Source organism: Podarcis bocagei, assembly GCF_964188305.1.
Source record: "Podarcis bocagei genome assembly, chromosome: 13".
Classification (NCBI taxonomy): Eukaryota; Metazoa; Chordata; class Lepidosauria; order Squamata; family Lacertidae; genus Podarcis; species Podarcis bocagei.
In genome coordinates this window covers 52,090,518-52,108,661 of record NC_138138.1, presented here as the reverse complement: position 1 = coordinate 52,108,661, position 18,144 = coordinate 52,090,518, and the positions used below count along the sequence as shown (strand labels likewise).

Genomic DNA, 18,144 nt, shown 5'->3' with positions numbered 1-18,144 from the left:
AGGGGTGTTTACAACCGCAAAGCATTATGGGTTGTGTCCAGTGCTAGTCTTGTTGTGAACCACCCTGAGGTCAGCGGATGAGGGGCAGTAAACAGATTGAATAAATAAATTACTTGAGAGTATACCCGCTGGAGCTACTCAGCCTAATTGACATTTAATAGGTACCGCTCCGGCGGGAAGGTAAATGGTGTTTCTGTGCGCTGCTCTGGTTCGCCAGAAGTGGTTTAGTCATGCTGGCCAGAAGCTGTACGCCGGCTCCCTCAGCCAGTAAAGCGAGATGAGCGCCGCAACCCCAGAGTCGGCCACGACTGGACCTAATGGTCAGGGGTCCCTTTACCTTTATTCTCCAATTGGAGTGCTCTCCCCAGAGACCCCCCTCTCAGGTGGGGGGTTTCCTGCCAGCGACCCCACTCGCTTCCCTTCCCCAGGCCCCCCCCCCCCCACAATTCCTCACCTCCTCGATTTAACCCCTTTCCCCCTCTCTGCCCCCCACAGGACACAGGGATTGCTGGAGCCAAGATTCAGTCACTGAAGAACAAGTTTTCAGGTAAGTAGCCAGGGGGAGAGGACTGAAGCCATGGGGAGAGAGGGGCTGGTTCATATGGACCTTTAAAGAACATTTTTCCGGGATCCATCATATGTGGCAATGAGCACCTCGTTGTTGACATCTGTCCGTCTCAAGAGACAATGGAGTCCGCCTCCAGGGGTGAAGTCAAACGGCTGTGTTAGCTGCACCAAAGTGACCCCACCAGGGCACAAGCCTGGGTGGTTTATATGGAGGTCTTTGGCTGCCTAGGCAACAAGACCATAGCTGTCAACATTTCCCTTTTTTTAAGGGAAATTCCCTTATTCCAAATAGGATTCCTCACCTGCTACTGGGCTCGAGGCCTGATCCAAGACGGGCCACAACTGGAGCAATATCGCCACACAAATACACGCTAAAAGATCCCCAAATGCCTGCCTGGCTTAAAAGTGAGGCCTGGGCCCAAAAAGGTTGGAGGCTACTGGACCAAATGGTGCCCTGCCAATGTTGTGGACTACAACTCCCATGATCCCTGACCATGCTGGCTGCTGGGAGTTGTAGTCCATAACATCTGGAAGGCCCCGCTTTGGCTACCTCTTTGTCTCTGCTGATCTTCTCCCCTGACTCCATTTTCCCCTCACAACAGCCCCGCAAGGTAGGCTTAATAATAATAATAATAATTATTATTATTTATATCCCGCCCTCCCCAGCCGAAGCAGAGCTCAGAGCGGCTAACAACAATAAGCTGAACCCTTGCAGACATCTGGGGCAGGCAGGGCCCTGCGGGTGTTTAGATCTTCTTGATTACCGGTATATCTAGTCATTGCAATGATTATCTTCTGTTTTCATGGTGCCTTATTGTATATATTTACCACCACCTTGACATTTTACGTGAGTCGGCAGTATAAATAGGAAAGGGTGGGAGGGGACATTGGTGAGTATTGGGAGGCTAGAGGGCTGAGTTTGGGTTTGGGAGATGCGGGCCGAAGCGTAACTCGGGACTCTATGCTGCCCTTCTCCCCAGCCTCAACCTTCCATCCATAAAATGGGAATATCCACACGACCAGCATCCCAGAGTTGGAGAGATGAGCAACCCATAAATTACAAAGCACTTTGCCAATTAGGAGTGCTTGACATAAACGGCGGTTATTATTAATCATAGCCCGGCTCCTAATTCTGCCAAACCGTGTAGATTATGGCTCCGGGGTGGAGATCCTGCTAGCAGACCTGCTTTTAGCTAATTTGGGGGAAAGGGACATTTTGTAATTTTGTAATAGATCAAATGCTGCGGTAGGAAGAAGTTGCATGCCTTAAGGCTGCGCGTGGGACTTACTTCTGAGTAAGCCTGTCCGGGAGTCTGTTATAAGACACTCTGGCAAACCAGCAATCGCCTCGTGCAGCTGGGGTTGACCTGGCAACATGACCAGAAATGCCCTTTTCAACTGAGGCGAGCGATAGGTTGCCAAGCGGGGAAGTGGTGTGGAAGACTCCTTCAAAACAGGGCCATGCGGTCGGATGGGGGAAGGATGTTTCATAAGCGCGACTCCAGGAAGTGGTGTGTTTCAGCTGACTCACCCAAGTGAAAGGGAGACACAGCTCTGGGGTTACTGGGGCTGTCAAATGCGGTTGCTGCAAACAACCCTGTGTGTGACACCATTGTCACACTGCGGTTTCGTCACGGTCGAGGCAGCCTACGCCACCAAAGTTGTTGTGCCCTCCCTGAGGGTTCAAGAAAGGGAGATCTGAGTCCTGGTACCCCATAGCAGGGATGGGGAGCCTGAAGAATAAGCGCTGCGCCCTATACCTCTTTGTTGTTGTTGTTGTTTAGTCGTTTAGTCGTGTCCGACTCTTCCTGACCCCCTGGACCAGAGCACGCCAGGCACTCTTGTCTTCCACTGCCTCCCGCAGTTTGGTCAAACTCATGCTGGTAGCTTCGAGAACACTGTCCCACCATCTCTTCCTCTGTCGTCCCCTTCTCCTTGTGCCCTCCATCTTTCCCAACATCAGGGTCTTTTCCAGGGAGTCTTCTCTTCTCATGACGTGGCCAAAGTCTTGGAGCCTCAGCTTCAGGATCTGTCCTTCCAGGGAGCACTCAGGGCTGATTTCCTTCAGAATGGACAAAAACAACAGGCCAACATATATAAGAAACATAATACAACATTAAACATTTTTAAAAAGACTCCCTACATGGGATTGCCTTCAGATGGCTCAGGAGTTGGATAACTCCATAGCCTCCAATGAAAATAGGGACATCCTAAGAAAAAGGGACACGGGTGGCGCTGTGGGTTAAACCACAGAGCCTAGGACTTGCCGATCAGAAGGTCGGCGGTTCGAATCCCCGCCACCGGGTGAGCTCCCATTGCTTGGTCCCTGCTCCTGCCAACCTAGCAGTTCGAAAGCACGTCAAAGTGCAAGTAGATAAATAGCTACTGCTCCGGCGGGAAGGTAAATGGTGTTTCCGTGCGCTGCTCTGGTTCACCAGAAGTGGCATAGTCATGCTGGCCACATGACCCGGAAGCTGTACGCCGGCTCCCTTGGCCAGTAAAGCGAGACGAGCGCCGCAACTCCAGAGTCGGCCACGACTGGACCTAATGGTCAGGGGTCCCTTTACCTTTACCTTAAGGAAAAGCAAAACATTCTGGTATCAAATCAGAAACAGGGATGGCTTCCCTAAATCAGGGACGTCCCTGGAAAATAGGGACACTTGCACAAACCAGAAGTGGAGTCCCTAAGGGGGTTGGATGGCGCCTTATACACCTCCTTCCGGCAACTCCTTCAGCCAATCTGGTGCCAAACGTCTTCCTCTGCTTTCCGTTGGACCACATCAGCCAGGCCAAGAGGGGGGGGGGTCTTGTCCTCTGGGTATCCCAGGACCTCCAGACACCCTGCCCAGGGTGGTCACTTTGGTGCCATTAACACAGCGGTTTGACTTCACCCCCAAAGGCACACTCCATTGTCTCTGGGGACTCTCCTTCCTTGGAGGTTTTCAAGCAGAAGTTGGGAGGTCATCTGTCATGGATGCTTTAGTTTCGATCCCTGCATTGCTGGGGGTTGACCTAGATGACCCCCTGGGTCCCCTTACGATTCTACGATTCTGTCCCAGAGGCTGCCTCCTTTCCTCTTTCTGAGAACTAGGATCAGAGGCAGCGGAATGAGCAGCGCTAGTCATGCCAGAAACTACAAGTAGTAGTGGTGATTTTGGGTTTTCCTGCTGGCAAGGAGCTCTCGCTTAGTCGGAGAACTGTAGAGTTGGAAGGAGACACAAAGAATAATCTCATTCAACTCCCTGCCATGGCTTATAGGCCTTCATTCAGGGATTGGTGGCTGAGGGGACACTGGTCTCTCTCTTTCTCTCACACACACACCTCTTTCAAGAGTTGGCCATCTCCCTTGACCTCCCAGCTCCTCACTTTCCTTCTGCCGCAGGTGTGAGCTGTCCATTGAGAAGTCCACAGTACTGCAGTCCGAACTTGAATCCTGCAAGGAATTGCAGGCCTTGGAACCGGAGAACAAGTGTAAGTCTCTGGGCTTGCTCATGCATGTTCTCTACAGCCTTATTTGTGTCACGCTCTGGCGGGGGGGGGGGAGGGATGTGGGTGGCGCTGTGGGTTAAACCACAGAGCCTAGGACTTGCCGATCAGAAGGTCAGCGGTTTGATTCCCTGCAACAGGGTGAGCTCCCATTGCTTTGTCCCTGCTCCTGCCAACCTAGCAGTTCAAAAGCACGTCAAAGTGCAAGTAGATAAACACGTACCGCTCCGGCGGGAAGGTAAGCGGCGTTTCCGTGCGCTGCTCTGGTTCGCCAGAAGCAGCTTAGTCATGCTGGCCACATGACCCGGAAGCTGTACGCCGGCTCCCTCGGCCAATAAAGCGAGATGAGTGCCGCAACCCCAGAGTCAGTCACGACTGGACCTAATGGTCAGTGGTCCTCTGGCGGGGGGGTGGTGAGAACCAGGATTTCAAGACAGATGTCCTGGGGCAGTTGTCCTGGTGCTGTGTCTATATTCTGCGACCACACTGAATGCATATGCAGAATTGGAACAGAATCCAGCATTCTAAGCATCAATTACATTACGAGCTTTTAAAAAAGCAACAACAACAACAACCATGTTTCTAGTCCTTAACACTTGGAAGTGTCGGGCAACACCTGGCTGAAACCCCAGCAGCTGAATTTGGGAACCAGTCAGGTATAGTGGGGTGGAAATCATCCTATGATTAGCAAAAGCATGGTAATTCTTTAAATGGGTTTAAAAAAAAATAAAATTATTGCTTTTGCCCCCTAACGCGTATTGTTTTTGTTTGCCATCCTCGGTTCCTTTGGGAGAACGGGCGCGGTGGAAATTTAATAAATAAATTGTGCAGAATAAATAAACCACGGTGAACGCAGGTCACAGAATTCAGCTTTGCCTCCGCACAGAATTTTTCTCTTCAGTTAAGGCGGGGAACCAGTTCCAATTTTTCTTTTTTGTGCTCTCTCTCTCACTCTCTAGGGTGCCTCTTGACCATCATCCTCCTCATGAGGGCCTTAGACCCCTTGGTTTATGAACACGAGACCCTCAGTTACTTTACGACCCTGAAGGTGAGCTGGGAGGGGGGAGCAGAGCGGAATTAATTCAGCTGCACCCCCGATATCCTGTACCCCTTCTACATCAGCAGAGTCGGTTTGCAGAAGTGTTTGAAAAATAACACTTAGGGGGGGGAACACCCTGGCGTACTCACAGACTTATTTGGAGTGGGGGGGCGGAAGATGGGTCCGAAATGGAGTGTCCTGACAGAGGGCATGGCTGGCTGGAACCCTGAACAGGCACACCCCAATGAACCACACTGAGTCAATTTGTTGCTGGTTCCACTTGTCCGCATTTACTGCCCCCCACCTGCTGGTTGAAGGACGCGGGTGGTGCTGTGAGTTAAACCACAGAGCCTAGGACTTGCCAATCAGAAGGTCGGCAGTTCAAATCCCCACCACGGGGTGAGCTCCCGTTGCTCGGTCCCTGCTCCTGCCACTATAGCACGTCAAAGTGCAAGTAGATAAATAGGTACCGCTCCGGCGGGAAGGTAAACGGTGTTTCCATGTGCTGCTCTGGTTCGCCAGAAGTGGCTTAGTCATGCTGGCCACATGACCCGGAAGCTGTACGCCGGCTCCCTCGGCCAATAAAGCAAGATGAGCGCCGCAACCCCAGAGTCGGCCACGACTGGACCTAACCCAGAAATAGTGCTTCAGGTTAAGAACTTTGCTTCAGGATGAGAACAGAAATCGGGCTCCGGCAGCACGGCAGCAGCAGGAGGCCCCATTAGCTAAAGTGGTGCTTCAGGTTAAGAACAGTTTCAGGTTAAGTACGGACCTCAGGAACGAATTAAGTACTTAACCTGAGGTACCACTGTAAATAGGTACCGCTCCGGCAGGAAGGTAAACGGCGTTTCCGTGTACTGCTCTGTTTCGCCAGAAGCGGCTTAGTCCTGCTGACCACATGACCCGGAAGCTGTATGCCGGCTCCCTCGGCCAGTAAAGCGAGATGAGCGCCGCAACCCCAGAGTCGGCCATGACGACCTAATGGTCAGGGGTCCCTTTACCTTATAAAATGATAACTTAATAAAAAGCACATTTTTTAAAAAAGAGAATGCCCACTGACCTCTGCTTCCGTTCTCCTTTTCTCACTTTCCCTCCCCAGGGAGCTGACCCCATGCGCTCGGCCTACCTGGATGATCTCCGCAGCAAATTCCTGATTGAAAACAGCATCCTCAAGATGGAATACGCCGAGGCCCGCGTCGTGGACTTGTCCCAGAGGGTAGGAGGCCTTGGAGGGTGGGGGCTGACAGACGGGAAGGAGTAAGGGACCAGGAAGGAGCCTGAGGAAGGGAGCAGATTCTGCGTGAGTGCCAGGGAATAGCCAGGAAGCGGGCAGATTTGGGGCAAGGTCCTGGTACGTCCCATTGTCAGGGACTAGTTGGACGCGGGAGGAACCAGCCAGGGAACCTTCAGGGGAAGGCAGCCCAGAGCCCAGGGATTGGTGGTGGGACAACGATGAGAGGACAGAGGAAGAAGACTGGGAGGAGGAGATGTTGGAAGCTGGGGAGGCGACAGGGTTTAGTGAGCGGGGAGAGTCTGTGGTGGAGAGAAGTCCAGAATCGGAGGCAGACGATGAAGCAGGAGAGAGGAGGGAGGCAGAGAAGGGTCTGGCTGGTGAAGAGTCACCGGTGTCTCCCCTCTCTCCTGGTCTCCCAGGACCAAAAGAGGAATGAAAAGGGCGGCGGAGAGGTTAGCTGCAGGCAGGCATAGTCTCAGATTGCTTGGGGGAAACCCTGGAGAGGAGGAGACCTTCAATCTCAGCAACTGCTTCATGGGGGCAAGACCTGCCAGAGAGGAATTGCAGTGCTCACTAGTCCTGACAGTCCTGTGCAGATCCTGTTTTTACTGATAAAGAGTTAACTCCACTTACGGCGTGTGATTTACGGCTGGCTGGCTCTGACGCTCCTTGAGCCTGCCTGTTGGTTCCTCCAAGACTTAAAGTCGCCCAGTGAGATGGATTAAGGGCAGGCAGGCATCTGTTTGGCCACTGGGGGCGGACAGGTAAAGGTAAAGGGACCCCTGACCATTAGGTCCAGTCGTGACCAACTCTGGGGTTGTGACACTCATCTCGCTTTATTGGCCGAGGGAGCTGGTGTACAGCTTCCGGGTCATGTGGCCAGCAGGACTAAGCCGCTTCTGGTGAACCAGAGCAGCACACGGAAACGCTGTTTACCTTCCCGCCAGAGCAGTACCTATTTATCTACTTGCACTTTGACGTGCTTTAGAACTGCTAGGTTGGCAGGAGCAGGGACCGAGCAACGGGAGCTCACCCCGTCGCGGGGATTCAAACCGCCGACCTTCTGATCAGCAAGTCCTAGGCTCTGTGGTTTAACCCACAGTGCCACCTGCGTCCCTTGGGGGCGGACAGGATGTTGGACCAAATGAGGCCACTGGCCTGATCTAAGAGGCTCTTCTTAAAGAAACGTCCACCTTGAATTGGCACATAGTTCGGATGCTCGGATACGGAGTTCAGCAGAGCTCCTCTTCTCTAAGTGGCAAGAGATCGTAGAGTTGACCCTGAGATTAAGAGCATCGTGCTTTACTGACTGAGCTAGAAGGCTCTGTAAGGCGGGAGAGGAGTATTGCTGAGTGTGTGTGTTGAGAATTAGCTCAGATGTGTGAGGACTCCCCATAAATGTTCCTTCCACCACCACCCCTGTTTTATTTCCGTCTCCCCAGGGCCTCACCATTCTGTGCCACCTGGAGCACCTGCTTCTGGTCACTCACATGAACATCTCGGACAACCTCCTCCGCTGCTTGCCCCCCACACTGGCCATGATGCGTTGCCTTGAGGTGAGAATGCGCCCCCCAAGTGCCCAGCGACAGGTGCCCGTCTCTTAGGACCCCCAGCCTTCCTTAGAAGCCCTTTCTTCCCCCACCACCTTGTCTCAATAGCGCCTTCAGGCAGAGGGCACGCCGGGTGCGAAGTCTAGGGGAAGCCACAGCTATTACATTGAACGGAAAGGGGGCAGATTTTGGTGCCGCACGTGGCCCCACTGAAATTTGAGGCCTCCCACCCTCCAGGTCCATCGCTGCTTCAGGACTCTTCTTCTGCTCTTAACGCCAGGCCAAGTAGGCCTCAGGAGTTATTTATGGGCCCCTGAATTTCCACAGCCCCATTTCTTTTCTCCCCCCCCTCCCCCGCACAAAGGTACTCTTCATTTATTTTTTGACATCTTTCTGTGTTTTTCAAAATAGCTTCGTAAATTTTAAAACAGCACATTTTTCTTTCTTCTTTTTGAATTCGCATTTTATGTTTATTTGTTAACATTTTTATATTACATAAACGTCGTCATATTACATTACAGGCCTTACTATAATATAATTTCCAACATGTATACAAAATTTATATACGAATTTTATATACCTAGAAAGAAAATGAAACGAAAAAGAGAACAAAGAGAAAAAACAAAAACAACCCCCCCCAAAAAAATATCATATACATACGAACACACTAGACTTCCTGTCCATCCAGTTGTATATTCCTTTTTTACAAATGAATGTACTCTTATTATTGTATATTTCTTTACATTTTACCTATACCTATACCTATTCTTTACATTCCTATACCAATATGTGCCCTTAGTCTTATTTCTCAACTCAGTCTCACTCCAACGTCAATCAAATGCTAGCATAGATAGCGAACCTTTACTGCATTTTTGAACACACGTTTTATATCTATCCCACTTTTCCATCAATTTTTGTTTCGAATTGCCCCTCGGGGTATTTGTTAACTGCGCCATTTGGGCAAATTCTTGTAGCTTGTAATGCCAGTCCGTTATTATCGGGGCTTCCTGTTCCTTCCACAGCCACATTTCAAAGCGGGGCTGCGGGTTGCGGAGTGGGGACGCGGATCGGGTTCCTGTTGCCTTGCTCCTCTTGACGCTCGTCCTCCTATTTTGCCTCAGGTGCTGGAAGCTGACGACAACCAGATTGAGACCCTGGAAGGCCTGCCCCCGCTCCCTCGCCTGGAGGAGCTCTCCCTCTGCAACAACCGTATCCTTGGCGCTGTGCGAGTTCTGGGGCTGTTGGGGTTCACTCGGGTTGGGGAAGGGATGCTCTCTGGGAATGGGGAACCCCCCCTCTCTCTGAGAGCCAGTGTGGTGTAGTGGTTCAAAGCGGTGGACTTGTAATCTGGTGAACCGGGTTCGATTCCCCGCTCCTCCACCTGCAGCTGCTGGGTGACCTTGGGCCAGTCACGCTTCTCTGAAGTCTCTCAGCCCCACTCACCTCACAGAGTATTTGTTGTGGGGGAGGAAGGGAAAGGAGAATGTTAGCTGCTTTGAGACTCCTTCGGGTAGTGATAAAGCGGGATATCAAATCCAAACTCTTCTTTAAACTCTTCTTCACAGCCCCACGCACCTCACAGAGCGTTTGTTGTGGGGGAGGAAGGGAAAGGAGCTTGTGAGTCGCTTTGAGACTCCTTCGGGTAGTGATAAAGTGGGATATCAAATCCAAACTCTTCTTCTCTCTGGCCACAGTTCTCCTTGACTCCGCTGCCCCTCGCTCAGGCATCCAGCAGCCTTCCGGCCTCCACACCCTCGCCGCCTTCCCCAAACTCGCCCACCTCAACCTGCAAGGCAACCCTCTCTGCCAAATCCCCGGCGTCCAGTCGGAGCTCGCCGCCTTGCTGCCAAATGTGGGGACCATTCTGACCTGATGGGTTTTGCAGGAGACCCTGCTCGACACACGAACCCCCCCCCCACACAGTTCCTCCCCACACACACTGACCCCCTTTTAATTTATTGGCATGAGGAAACGATGAAATAAAAAAAAGGTAATTGTTGCTGTGAGTCGCTACCGATGTCCATTACATGCAGCAGAAAGGGGGGTGAATCCCAGGAACGTCCCCCCGTTCCTGCTGCTGCACCCCGCTCTCACGCACACCACAAACGCATATTGAAGCTGAGAAAATGTGCCGCCTCAGAAATCATATCAGAAGACTGTTCTCACACAGGCCAGCCGTAAAAGCCCAACAGTTCCTGAATGACCTCCCAGCGAGAGACCTTGGTAGTAAGTCTTTTGTGGAGGATTGGAAGTTTCCGGGACTCCAGCTCCCATCAGCCTCAGCCTGTGTGGCCAGTGATGATGGGAATTGTAGTCCAGGAACAACTGGAGAGCAAAGCCCATCATCATCCCTGCCTTAAAAGTCCCAGCGGTTTCTAAATCAGTGTTTCCCAACCTTTTTTGGGCAAAGGCACACTTGTTTGATGAAAAAAATCTCGAGGCACACCACCATTACAGCCCCGTGACGTCAGCGCGCAGCGTCACGCCGGGAGGGACGCACGAAAGTGTAAGTTTCAATTTTTTTCCCTCCCCCTTGCCGGGGAACCTCCAAGCTTTGGGGGTGGGGGGGGAGGAGGCAGCAAAGCGAGGCAGGAAGGAGAGCGCGGCTTGGCTGGGTGAGCTTTGGCAGGGGCAGGGAATGAGAGCCGCGAGGCGGGCGCTGCGGACGGAGACGCTGCCCGCCGAGCTCGCAGGCAGCCAGGCAGGCAGACGGCGAGAGCCCCGCGCTCGGCGGCCTCTCCTCGCCGCCGCCGCCCCGCCTCTCGCCGCCCGACTCGCCCGCCTCCCTCCAGGCAACATCTCGCGGCACACCAGGCAACATCTCGCGGCACACTAGTGTGCCGCGGAACAGTGGTTGGGAAACACTGTTCTAAATGATCTTCCAGACACAAGCCTGGTATCTGCTGATGAAACCTGGGCCAGTGAATCATAAATACGCATTCAGGCAAAAACAGAAATTGTGAAGAAGGGCATCACGCTTTCCTTGGTTATACCGAAGAGAGGCTTGTGTGTGTCATATTAAAAAGGAAGTCTTTCCCAACCACCACCACTGCCTCATCTCTCTCACCTAGGGGACGATTCCTGTGCTAGGACAGTTCCTGCCATCTAAAGTATGAAAACAAAAATATTTCACTTTTAAAAGTGCAGGTTAATTTAATTCACCATTTCCATTATCTGTTCTTTTTTAAAAAGTGATTTATCTGACCTATGTCTCCTTGGTAGCTACCAGGTTGACAGAGGCCGGATTAATCACTTAAAAAGGAAGACTTGCTCATTTATTTAAACCGGCAATTCTAAATACACTTCCTCATGAGTAAGCCCTGCTGAACTCAGTAGGTCGCATTTTCTAAGCCAGGCATCATAGGCTTCCACCAAAAATGCCACAGCCCGGCCTAGACCCATTTTAACCTGGGCTCACATTTTTAGACGCAGATTCTAGGAAGAACTTTTTGGCTCTTCTTTGTTTCCACTGGGGTCGGCTCTTTGGTTGTGTGCCAGGAAACCATACTCTAGAGCAGTGTTCCCCAACCTTGGGCCTCCAGCTGTTTTTGGACTACAACTCCCATCATCCCTCGCTAGCAAGACCAGTGGTCAAGGATGATGGGAATTGTAGTCCAAAACCAGCTGGAGGCCCAAGGTTGGGGAACACTGCTCTAGAGCAGCCCCATAGAAATCAACGACCGGGAGAGCTACCTTAAGCCCATCAGCTCCAACAGATCTACACATGAGTAAGGCTTGGTTGAATACACCCTCTTGTCCAGGCAAAGGCAAGCTCGGCCCTCCAGATGTTTTGGGACTACAACTCCCATCATCCCTAGCTAACAGGACCAGTGGTCAGGGATGATGGGAATTGTAGTCCCAAAAAGATCTGGAGGGCCGAGTTTGCCTATGCATGCTCTTGTCCCTAACTTGTTTGGAAGCCGGCAATAATACTTTACTTGGCCAGGCTTCAGAATCAACAGGTGACTCGACTGCGACTCCAGTTCCCACTTCTTCGATCCACCCAAGGCTTTCTGTACCTCGCCCGCCTGCCTCCACCCACCAAAGGAATTTGCTTTGACTTGTCCCAGATGGGGAGAGCGCAGACACCTGTCAGAAGTCTTGACATCTTGGCTGCCGCTCTGCATTCCCCGTGCGCAGGGTCCCACAACGACAGTCCCGTGACAACCAGCCTAGATGGCTTTAGGGGAGCTCTCAATAGCTGCCAGCCGCCATGTCTGTGCTTTGCCTACACGGTTGATGCCTCTGAACGCTGGTTGTTGGAAACCACAGCTGTGGGAAAGTGCTGCACCTTTGCTCAACGTTGTGGACTGAGTGAGTGCAGGGGGGGCACCAGCTGGGGAACCCCCAGCATAGCTGTCAACTTTCAGATTTGAAGATAAGGGATCAGCAGCCCCACCTGTCCCAGGGACAGTCTACGGGATATCTAACAATCCAGGATAGCAGGGGAAAACAGCACTGGAATAGGGAATTTCCTGCAAAAAAAAGGGAAGGTTGACAGCTATGACCCCCAGGGGAAGAAGGCTAAGAGCCTGTGGAGCTGTGGTGGGACAATTGCGAATGGTCAGCTGGACTGGTGACTGGGAGCGGCCACTAAAAAACCACATAAGACCTCCTGAAAGACCTATATTGGCTCCCGGTACATTTCCAAGCATAATTCAAAGTGTTGGTGCTGACCTTGAAAGCCCTAAATGGCCTCAAAGGCCCAGTAGACCTGAAGGAGTCTCTCCACCCGCATTGTTTTGCCCAGATGCTGAAGTCCAGCGCTGAGGGCCTTCTGGCGGTTTCCTCGCTGTGAGAAGCAAAGCTACAGGGAACCAGGCAGAGGGCCTTCTCGGTGGTGGCGCCCGCCCTGTAGAACGCCCTCCCAGCAGATGTCAAGGAAAGAAACAACTATCTGACTTTTAGAAGACCTCTCAGGGAAGCCCTGTTTAGGGAAGTTTTTAAGGATTGATGTTTTGTCGTGTTTTTAATATATTCTGTTGGAAGACGCCCAGAATGGTTGGGGAGACCCAGCCAGATGGGCGGGGTATAAATAATAAATTATCATCATCATCAGAGGGAGCAAACTGGAAGGAGAGTGTTTCTGAAGCTGAAGAACAAGCTTTAGCGAGCGGGGGGAGGCTGTGACGGAGAGCAGTCCAGAATCCGGAGGGTGGAGAAGACAAGGGCCCAGAGATGAGTCAGGCTACCAAAGAGTCCAGGGAGTCTGCCCCTCCTGCTGAAACCATCTCCCGTCTCCCAGAACCAGAAGAGGCATGAAAAGAGCAGAGCAAAGAGAGACAAGATGAAGGAGCCTTGGGTTGCTTGGGAAGGATCCGATGGAGGAGGAGATTTCAGGAGCAGTGGGAAGGCAGAGAACTTCAGCCCACACAAGGGCCTTATTGGGGCCAGACCTACTGGGAAAGAGTTGCTGTAATCATGAGGCCCGAGCTGTTTTGGTTTCTTTGAATAAAGAGCAACCAAAATGGTCAAAGGCCTGGAAACGATGCCTTATGAGGAACGGCTAAGGGAGCTGGGCATGTTTAGCCTGGAGAAGAGGAGGTTAAGGGGTGATATGATAGCCATGTTCCAATATATAAAAGGATGTCACATAGAGGAGGGAGAAGGGTTGTTTTCTGCTGCTCCAGAGAAGTGGACACGGAGCAATGGATCCAAACTACAAGAAAGAAGATTCCACCTAAACATTAGGAAGAACTTCCTGACAGTAAGAGCTGTTTGACAGTGGAATTTGCTGCCAAGGAGTGTGGTGGAGTCTCCTACTTTGGAGGTCTTTAAGCAGAGGCTTGACAACCATATGTCAGGAGTGCTCTGATGGTGTTTCCTGCTTGGCAGGGGGTTGGACTCGATGGCCCTTGTGGTCTCTTCCAACTCTATGATTCTATGAATCTAGAGTTAACTTCATGGACATTTTGGGAGTTATTGCTGCTTCTGACTGTCGTCACAACACTCGGGTCTTGCTTCAGGGTTTACCCATCACATAGCCCCTGTAAGAACAGGATGCTATTATTGTTGTTGTTGTTGTTGTTTATTTATTGAATGTACAGTGGTACCTCGGGTTATAGAGCTTCAGGTTACAGACGCTTCAGGTTTCAGACTTTGTACCTCGGGTTAAGAACTTTGCTTCAGGATGAGAACAGAAATCGTGAGGTGGCAGTGGGAAGCCCCATTCGCTAAAGTGGTACCTCAGGTTAAGAACAGTTTCAGGTTAAGAACAGACTTCCAGAACTAATTAAGTTCTAAACCCGAGGTACCACTGTATAAACCGCCCTATACCCGGGAGTCTCAAGGCAGTTCACAGGATAAAATCGAGACATAAAACCACAAAATACATAATTAAAATAAAACCAACAACTCAATAGCCCTCCCCCCCCAAAAAACCCACACATTTTAAAAGGGCATACGATGTAAATCAGATCAACCAAAGGAACGTTTTAGCCTGGCGCCTAAAGGTGTATAAGTTCGCCAGGCAAACTTCCCTGAGGAGAGCGTTCCACAGATGGGGAGCCACTGCCAAGAAGGCCCCGTTCTCGTGTTGCCACCCTCCGGACCCCTCGAGGAGGAGGCGCACAAAGGAGGGCCTCAGAAGATGATCTCGGGGTCCGGGTGGGTTCATATGGAAAGAGGCGGTCCTTGAGGTATTGCGGTCCTGAGGCGTTTAAGGCTTTATTGGTCAAAACCAGCCCTTTGAACAGATGGGCTGTTCGCCTAATCCAACAAGTAATCATTTTCCTTCTTTGTCCCGCTGTTGCTTCACTCGCCTCCCGCGGAAACTGTGACCCAGATGATGAGCGCATCATGCAACAGTTTGCCACATCTTCTGCACAAGGGTGTTTGCTAAGAGGCATGTTTGTTGCAGCAGCATCTCAGGGGCACGTCATGGAACAACTTATTTTTCTGCAACAGCCATGGGTTTCCCCTCCTTCCACAAGTTCTTAGGAAAGCCTCGCTTTCTTTTTTATTTTCAGTTTCTTCTTAACTGCATAATTGGCAGGACATGACCCGCCACGAGGTACGTGCTGGGAGGAAAACAAAGTTTCCACTCTCAGCTCTGACGCTTAAAATGAATTCCCCCCATGCCCCCGCTGCTGATTAATCAATGCTTTGAGTTGATTAATCTACCCATTTAAGGCCATCCTCACAGCATACATTCAAAGCACTATGATGGCACTTTAAGCAGTCCTGGTTTCTCCCAAAGGATTCTGGGAGCTGTAGTTTGTCAAGGAGACCTCCAGTCCCCTTAGAACCATAGAGTCGGAAGAAACTACCAGGAATCTTTTGCCCAATGTGGGAATTGAACCCGCAACCCTGAGATTTAAGAGCTTCAGTTCCCAGAGTGGTGTAGACAATACTGAGTTAGATGGACCAAGGGTCTGATTCAGTATAAGGCATGTTCCTATGCTCATGTGTCCCTTATTGCTTCCTTGGAATAAGTCAGAGGTCGTTCCCAGTGCCGGATTTACGTACAGTGGTACCTCGGGTTAAGTACTTAATTCGTTCCGGAGGTCCGTTCTTAACCTGAAACTGTTCTTAACCTGAAGCACCACTTTGGCTAATGGGGCCTCCTGCTGCCGCCGCGCGATTTCTGTTCTCATCCTGATGCAAAGTTCTTAACCTGAGGTACTATTTCTGGGTTAGCGGAGTCTGTAATCTGAAGCGTCTGTAACCCGAGGTACCACAGTATAAGCTAAACAAACTATAGCTTAGGGCCCCGCTCTCTTGGGGCCCCCCCAAAAAATTACATTTCCAAAATATAAGATAAAAAACAAATAAAATAAAACCTACATACAGCAACAGTGTTTTGTGTTGTGTAGGCTCCTATGATGTAAGTCATGGGCCCCGCCTGCTAGCCTGCTCCCTAAGATATCACTGGTTTGCACATTTCTATATAGGGGGTGCCTACATTCTGCACGGACTGGTTGCAGGGCAACATGGGCAAATGGCTTGAGATACCTATGAGGTCCATCAATTACCATATAGCATATATTCAACCCAAAAAAACAGCAACAATTTGTTGTTGACAAAAGGACAGCTGGACATATAAAGGGCCCCATTACCTTCAGTAGCTGAGGGCCTCATCGAACCTAAATCCGGCCCTGGTTGTTCCATATACTGCACGGTGGTACCTCGGGTTAAGTACTTAATTCGTTCCGGAGGTCCGTTCTTAACCAGAAACTGTTCTTAACCTGAAGCCCAACTTTAGCTAATGGGGCCTCCTGCTGCCGCCGCGCCACCGGAGCACGATTTCTGTTCTCATCCTGCAGCAAAGTTCTTAACCCGAGGCACTCTTTCTGGGTTAGATCTCCTGGGTTTCAGACATAATATTTTCCTGCCCTACCTGTGGACACCAAGGATTGATCCTGGTTTGTATGCCCGCCACTGAACTGCAGCCCTTTCCTCCGTCTTTCCTTGGGTGGCAGTAATATGGGAGAATGACGACACTCCCTGGTCACCTACGGCGCTCCAAGTTCTCTTCCAGGCGACCAGGGAAGGAAGCATCGCCAAACGCTTCCTTCCCTATTTTATTGCTAAATGATTAACACAAGAATGCCGGGAATGCAAACAGCGTAGTAAAAATTCCTGGGGACTAATAACATTGGAGATTTAATTGCAAGGTTGACATGTTCAAAATACCTTTCTTCCTCCTGATACTTATCTATCCACAGTTGCAAGAAAATTATCAATGGCTATTTTAGCAACTCGGTTTGAAAGAGGGATCGTTCCACGCTCTGGGTGTACGCCTCCCGTTTTCGCCTTGGGTCATGCAGTTTTTTTCGCCGATTTCTTTGCGGTGTTCCCCTGAAACCTGCAAATCCTGTCCGATCAGAGTTGACAGCAAGAATAAAAGACTTGGGCTGCAGACTGAGACAGACCACCATCCATGCGGCCCACTATTCTCCATTCTTCACTGATAGCTGCTCCCTGAGGATCCCACGATTTTTCACGCCCCATTACCTGAGATATCTTTCAGGTGTGCGAAATAAAATCCAGGCACACTTTCTCCCGCTGAGCTGCGACTCTTTGTGACATGGGCACAAAATACCGTATTTTTTGCACCATAACACTCACTTTTTTCCTCCTAGAAAGTAAGGGGAAATGTCTGTGCGTGTTATGGAGCGAATGCCTATGGATGGCGGGGGGATCTGCTGCAGTCGTGAGCAGAGGATCCATGGTTCCCCTTCCTTCCCTCCTCCGTGGTTACAAAGCATGGATCCTCGGGATTTTTGCATTGGGCTACTCCAAACTCACTGTCAGATCACAGGTCTGTGGCCACAGCATGAACCACAAAAATCATATATCCACTATTTCGTTTAGAATATTTTTTTTCTTGTTTTCCTCCTCTAAAAACTACGTGCGTGTTATGGTCTGGTGCGTGTTATAGAGCGAAAAATATGGTACCACATTAAATGTCCTTTAGTCTCCAGCCCACCTCTCTGTCTGTTGCAGGTGCGCTGAACTGTCATTTGGCCCGGTGACCGCATTTGTAAACTGTAAAATTTCCTTCTTCTTTTTTTATAATAATTTTTATTAAGTTTTCCATTTTAACAATCCAATCATATCACATTAATTATTCCAAATTATACCAATACATATCATAAAGTCCAAATATTTTGCCAAATTGTAAATTTTAGTTAGGGGTTCCCATGCTTTGAGTTCAGTCGGGTCCAATCATCTCATATTTCTGCTGCTTTTAGTGTTCACCAGTCCCATCTTTCAATCTTCTTGTTGTTATCCTTTTTCTTCTTAATAGCTTCTGAGTTGTTTCCACAGGCGAGTTAAAGTAAACACTATTATGCTTCTGTGTGAACTCTGTATGGCTCTCCCTTTTTTTTAAAGCTGGTAAGTCTTTTGTTTGCAATTAATCCTCCCACGCTGTTATTTATGCCGAATCCATCAAAAAGTCCTTCTCGGGCGGCAGACGCCATCTTTCTCAGTTCCGATGAAATAGAATCTAGGTGTTTGCTCATTAATTTTCCCAGACAAGTTGCACCATAAATTAGCCTTTCCAGGGGAAAATTGAAAACTTGTAAAATTTCCAAAAGCTTACGAAGGGGAAGCCTAGCTGGAAAAGTGTGCAAAGCCCGAATATGTGCACCACAAAAATCAGGAACCCCCAACCAGTCCTTTTTTTCTGGGGGGTTGCAGAGATACGCATACCCCTAAACATTTTGTGAATCTTTGTACTTTTGTCCATTTACTGTATTTATTTCCCCCGATTTGAACTATAAAAGGGTGATTTTGAGTCAAAATGAGAGTACCCTGAAATA

The 18,144-nt window shown here is 50.2% G+C and overlaps 1 protein-coding gene across 4 annotated transcripts in view; it reads left to right on the top strand.

Moving 5' to 3' along the window:
• The window catches only part of RABGGTA (Rab geranylgeranyltransferase subunit alpha), a 33,581-nt gene extending 23,706 nt beyond the window's left edge, over positions 1-9,875 (top strand). For all 4 annotated transcript variants that reach the window (XM_081167915.1, XM_081167917.1, XM_081167916.1 and 1 more), the window contains 7 exons: positions 496-547; positions 3,950-4,038; positions 5,013-5,101; positions 6,192-6,308; positions 7,769-7,882; positions 8,998-9,085; positions 9,601-9,875. In XM_081167915.1, the coding sequence (XP_081024041.1) occupies positions 496-547; positions 3,950-4,038; positions 5,013-5,101; positions 6,192-6,308; positions 7,769-7,882; positions 8,998-9,085; positions 9,601-9,749 (698 nt within the window). In that variant the 3' untranslated portion in view covers positions 9,750-9,875. The remainder of the gene's footprint in view (positions 1-495; positions 548-3,949; positions 4,039-5,012; positions 5,102-6,191; positions 6,309-7,768; positions 7,883-8,997; positions 9,086-9,600) is intronic.
• Positions 9,876-18,144: the final 8,269 nt, after the last annotated feature.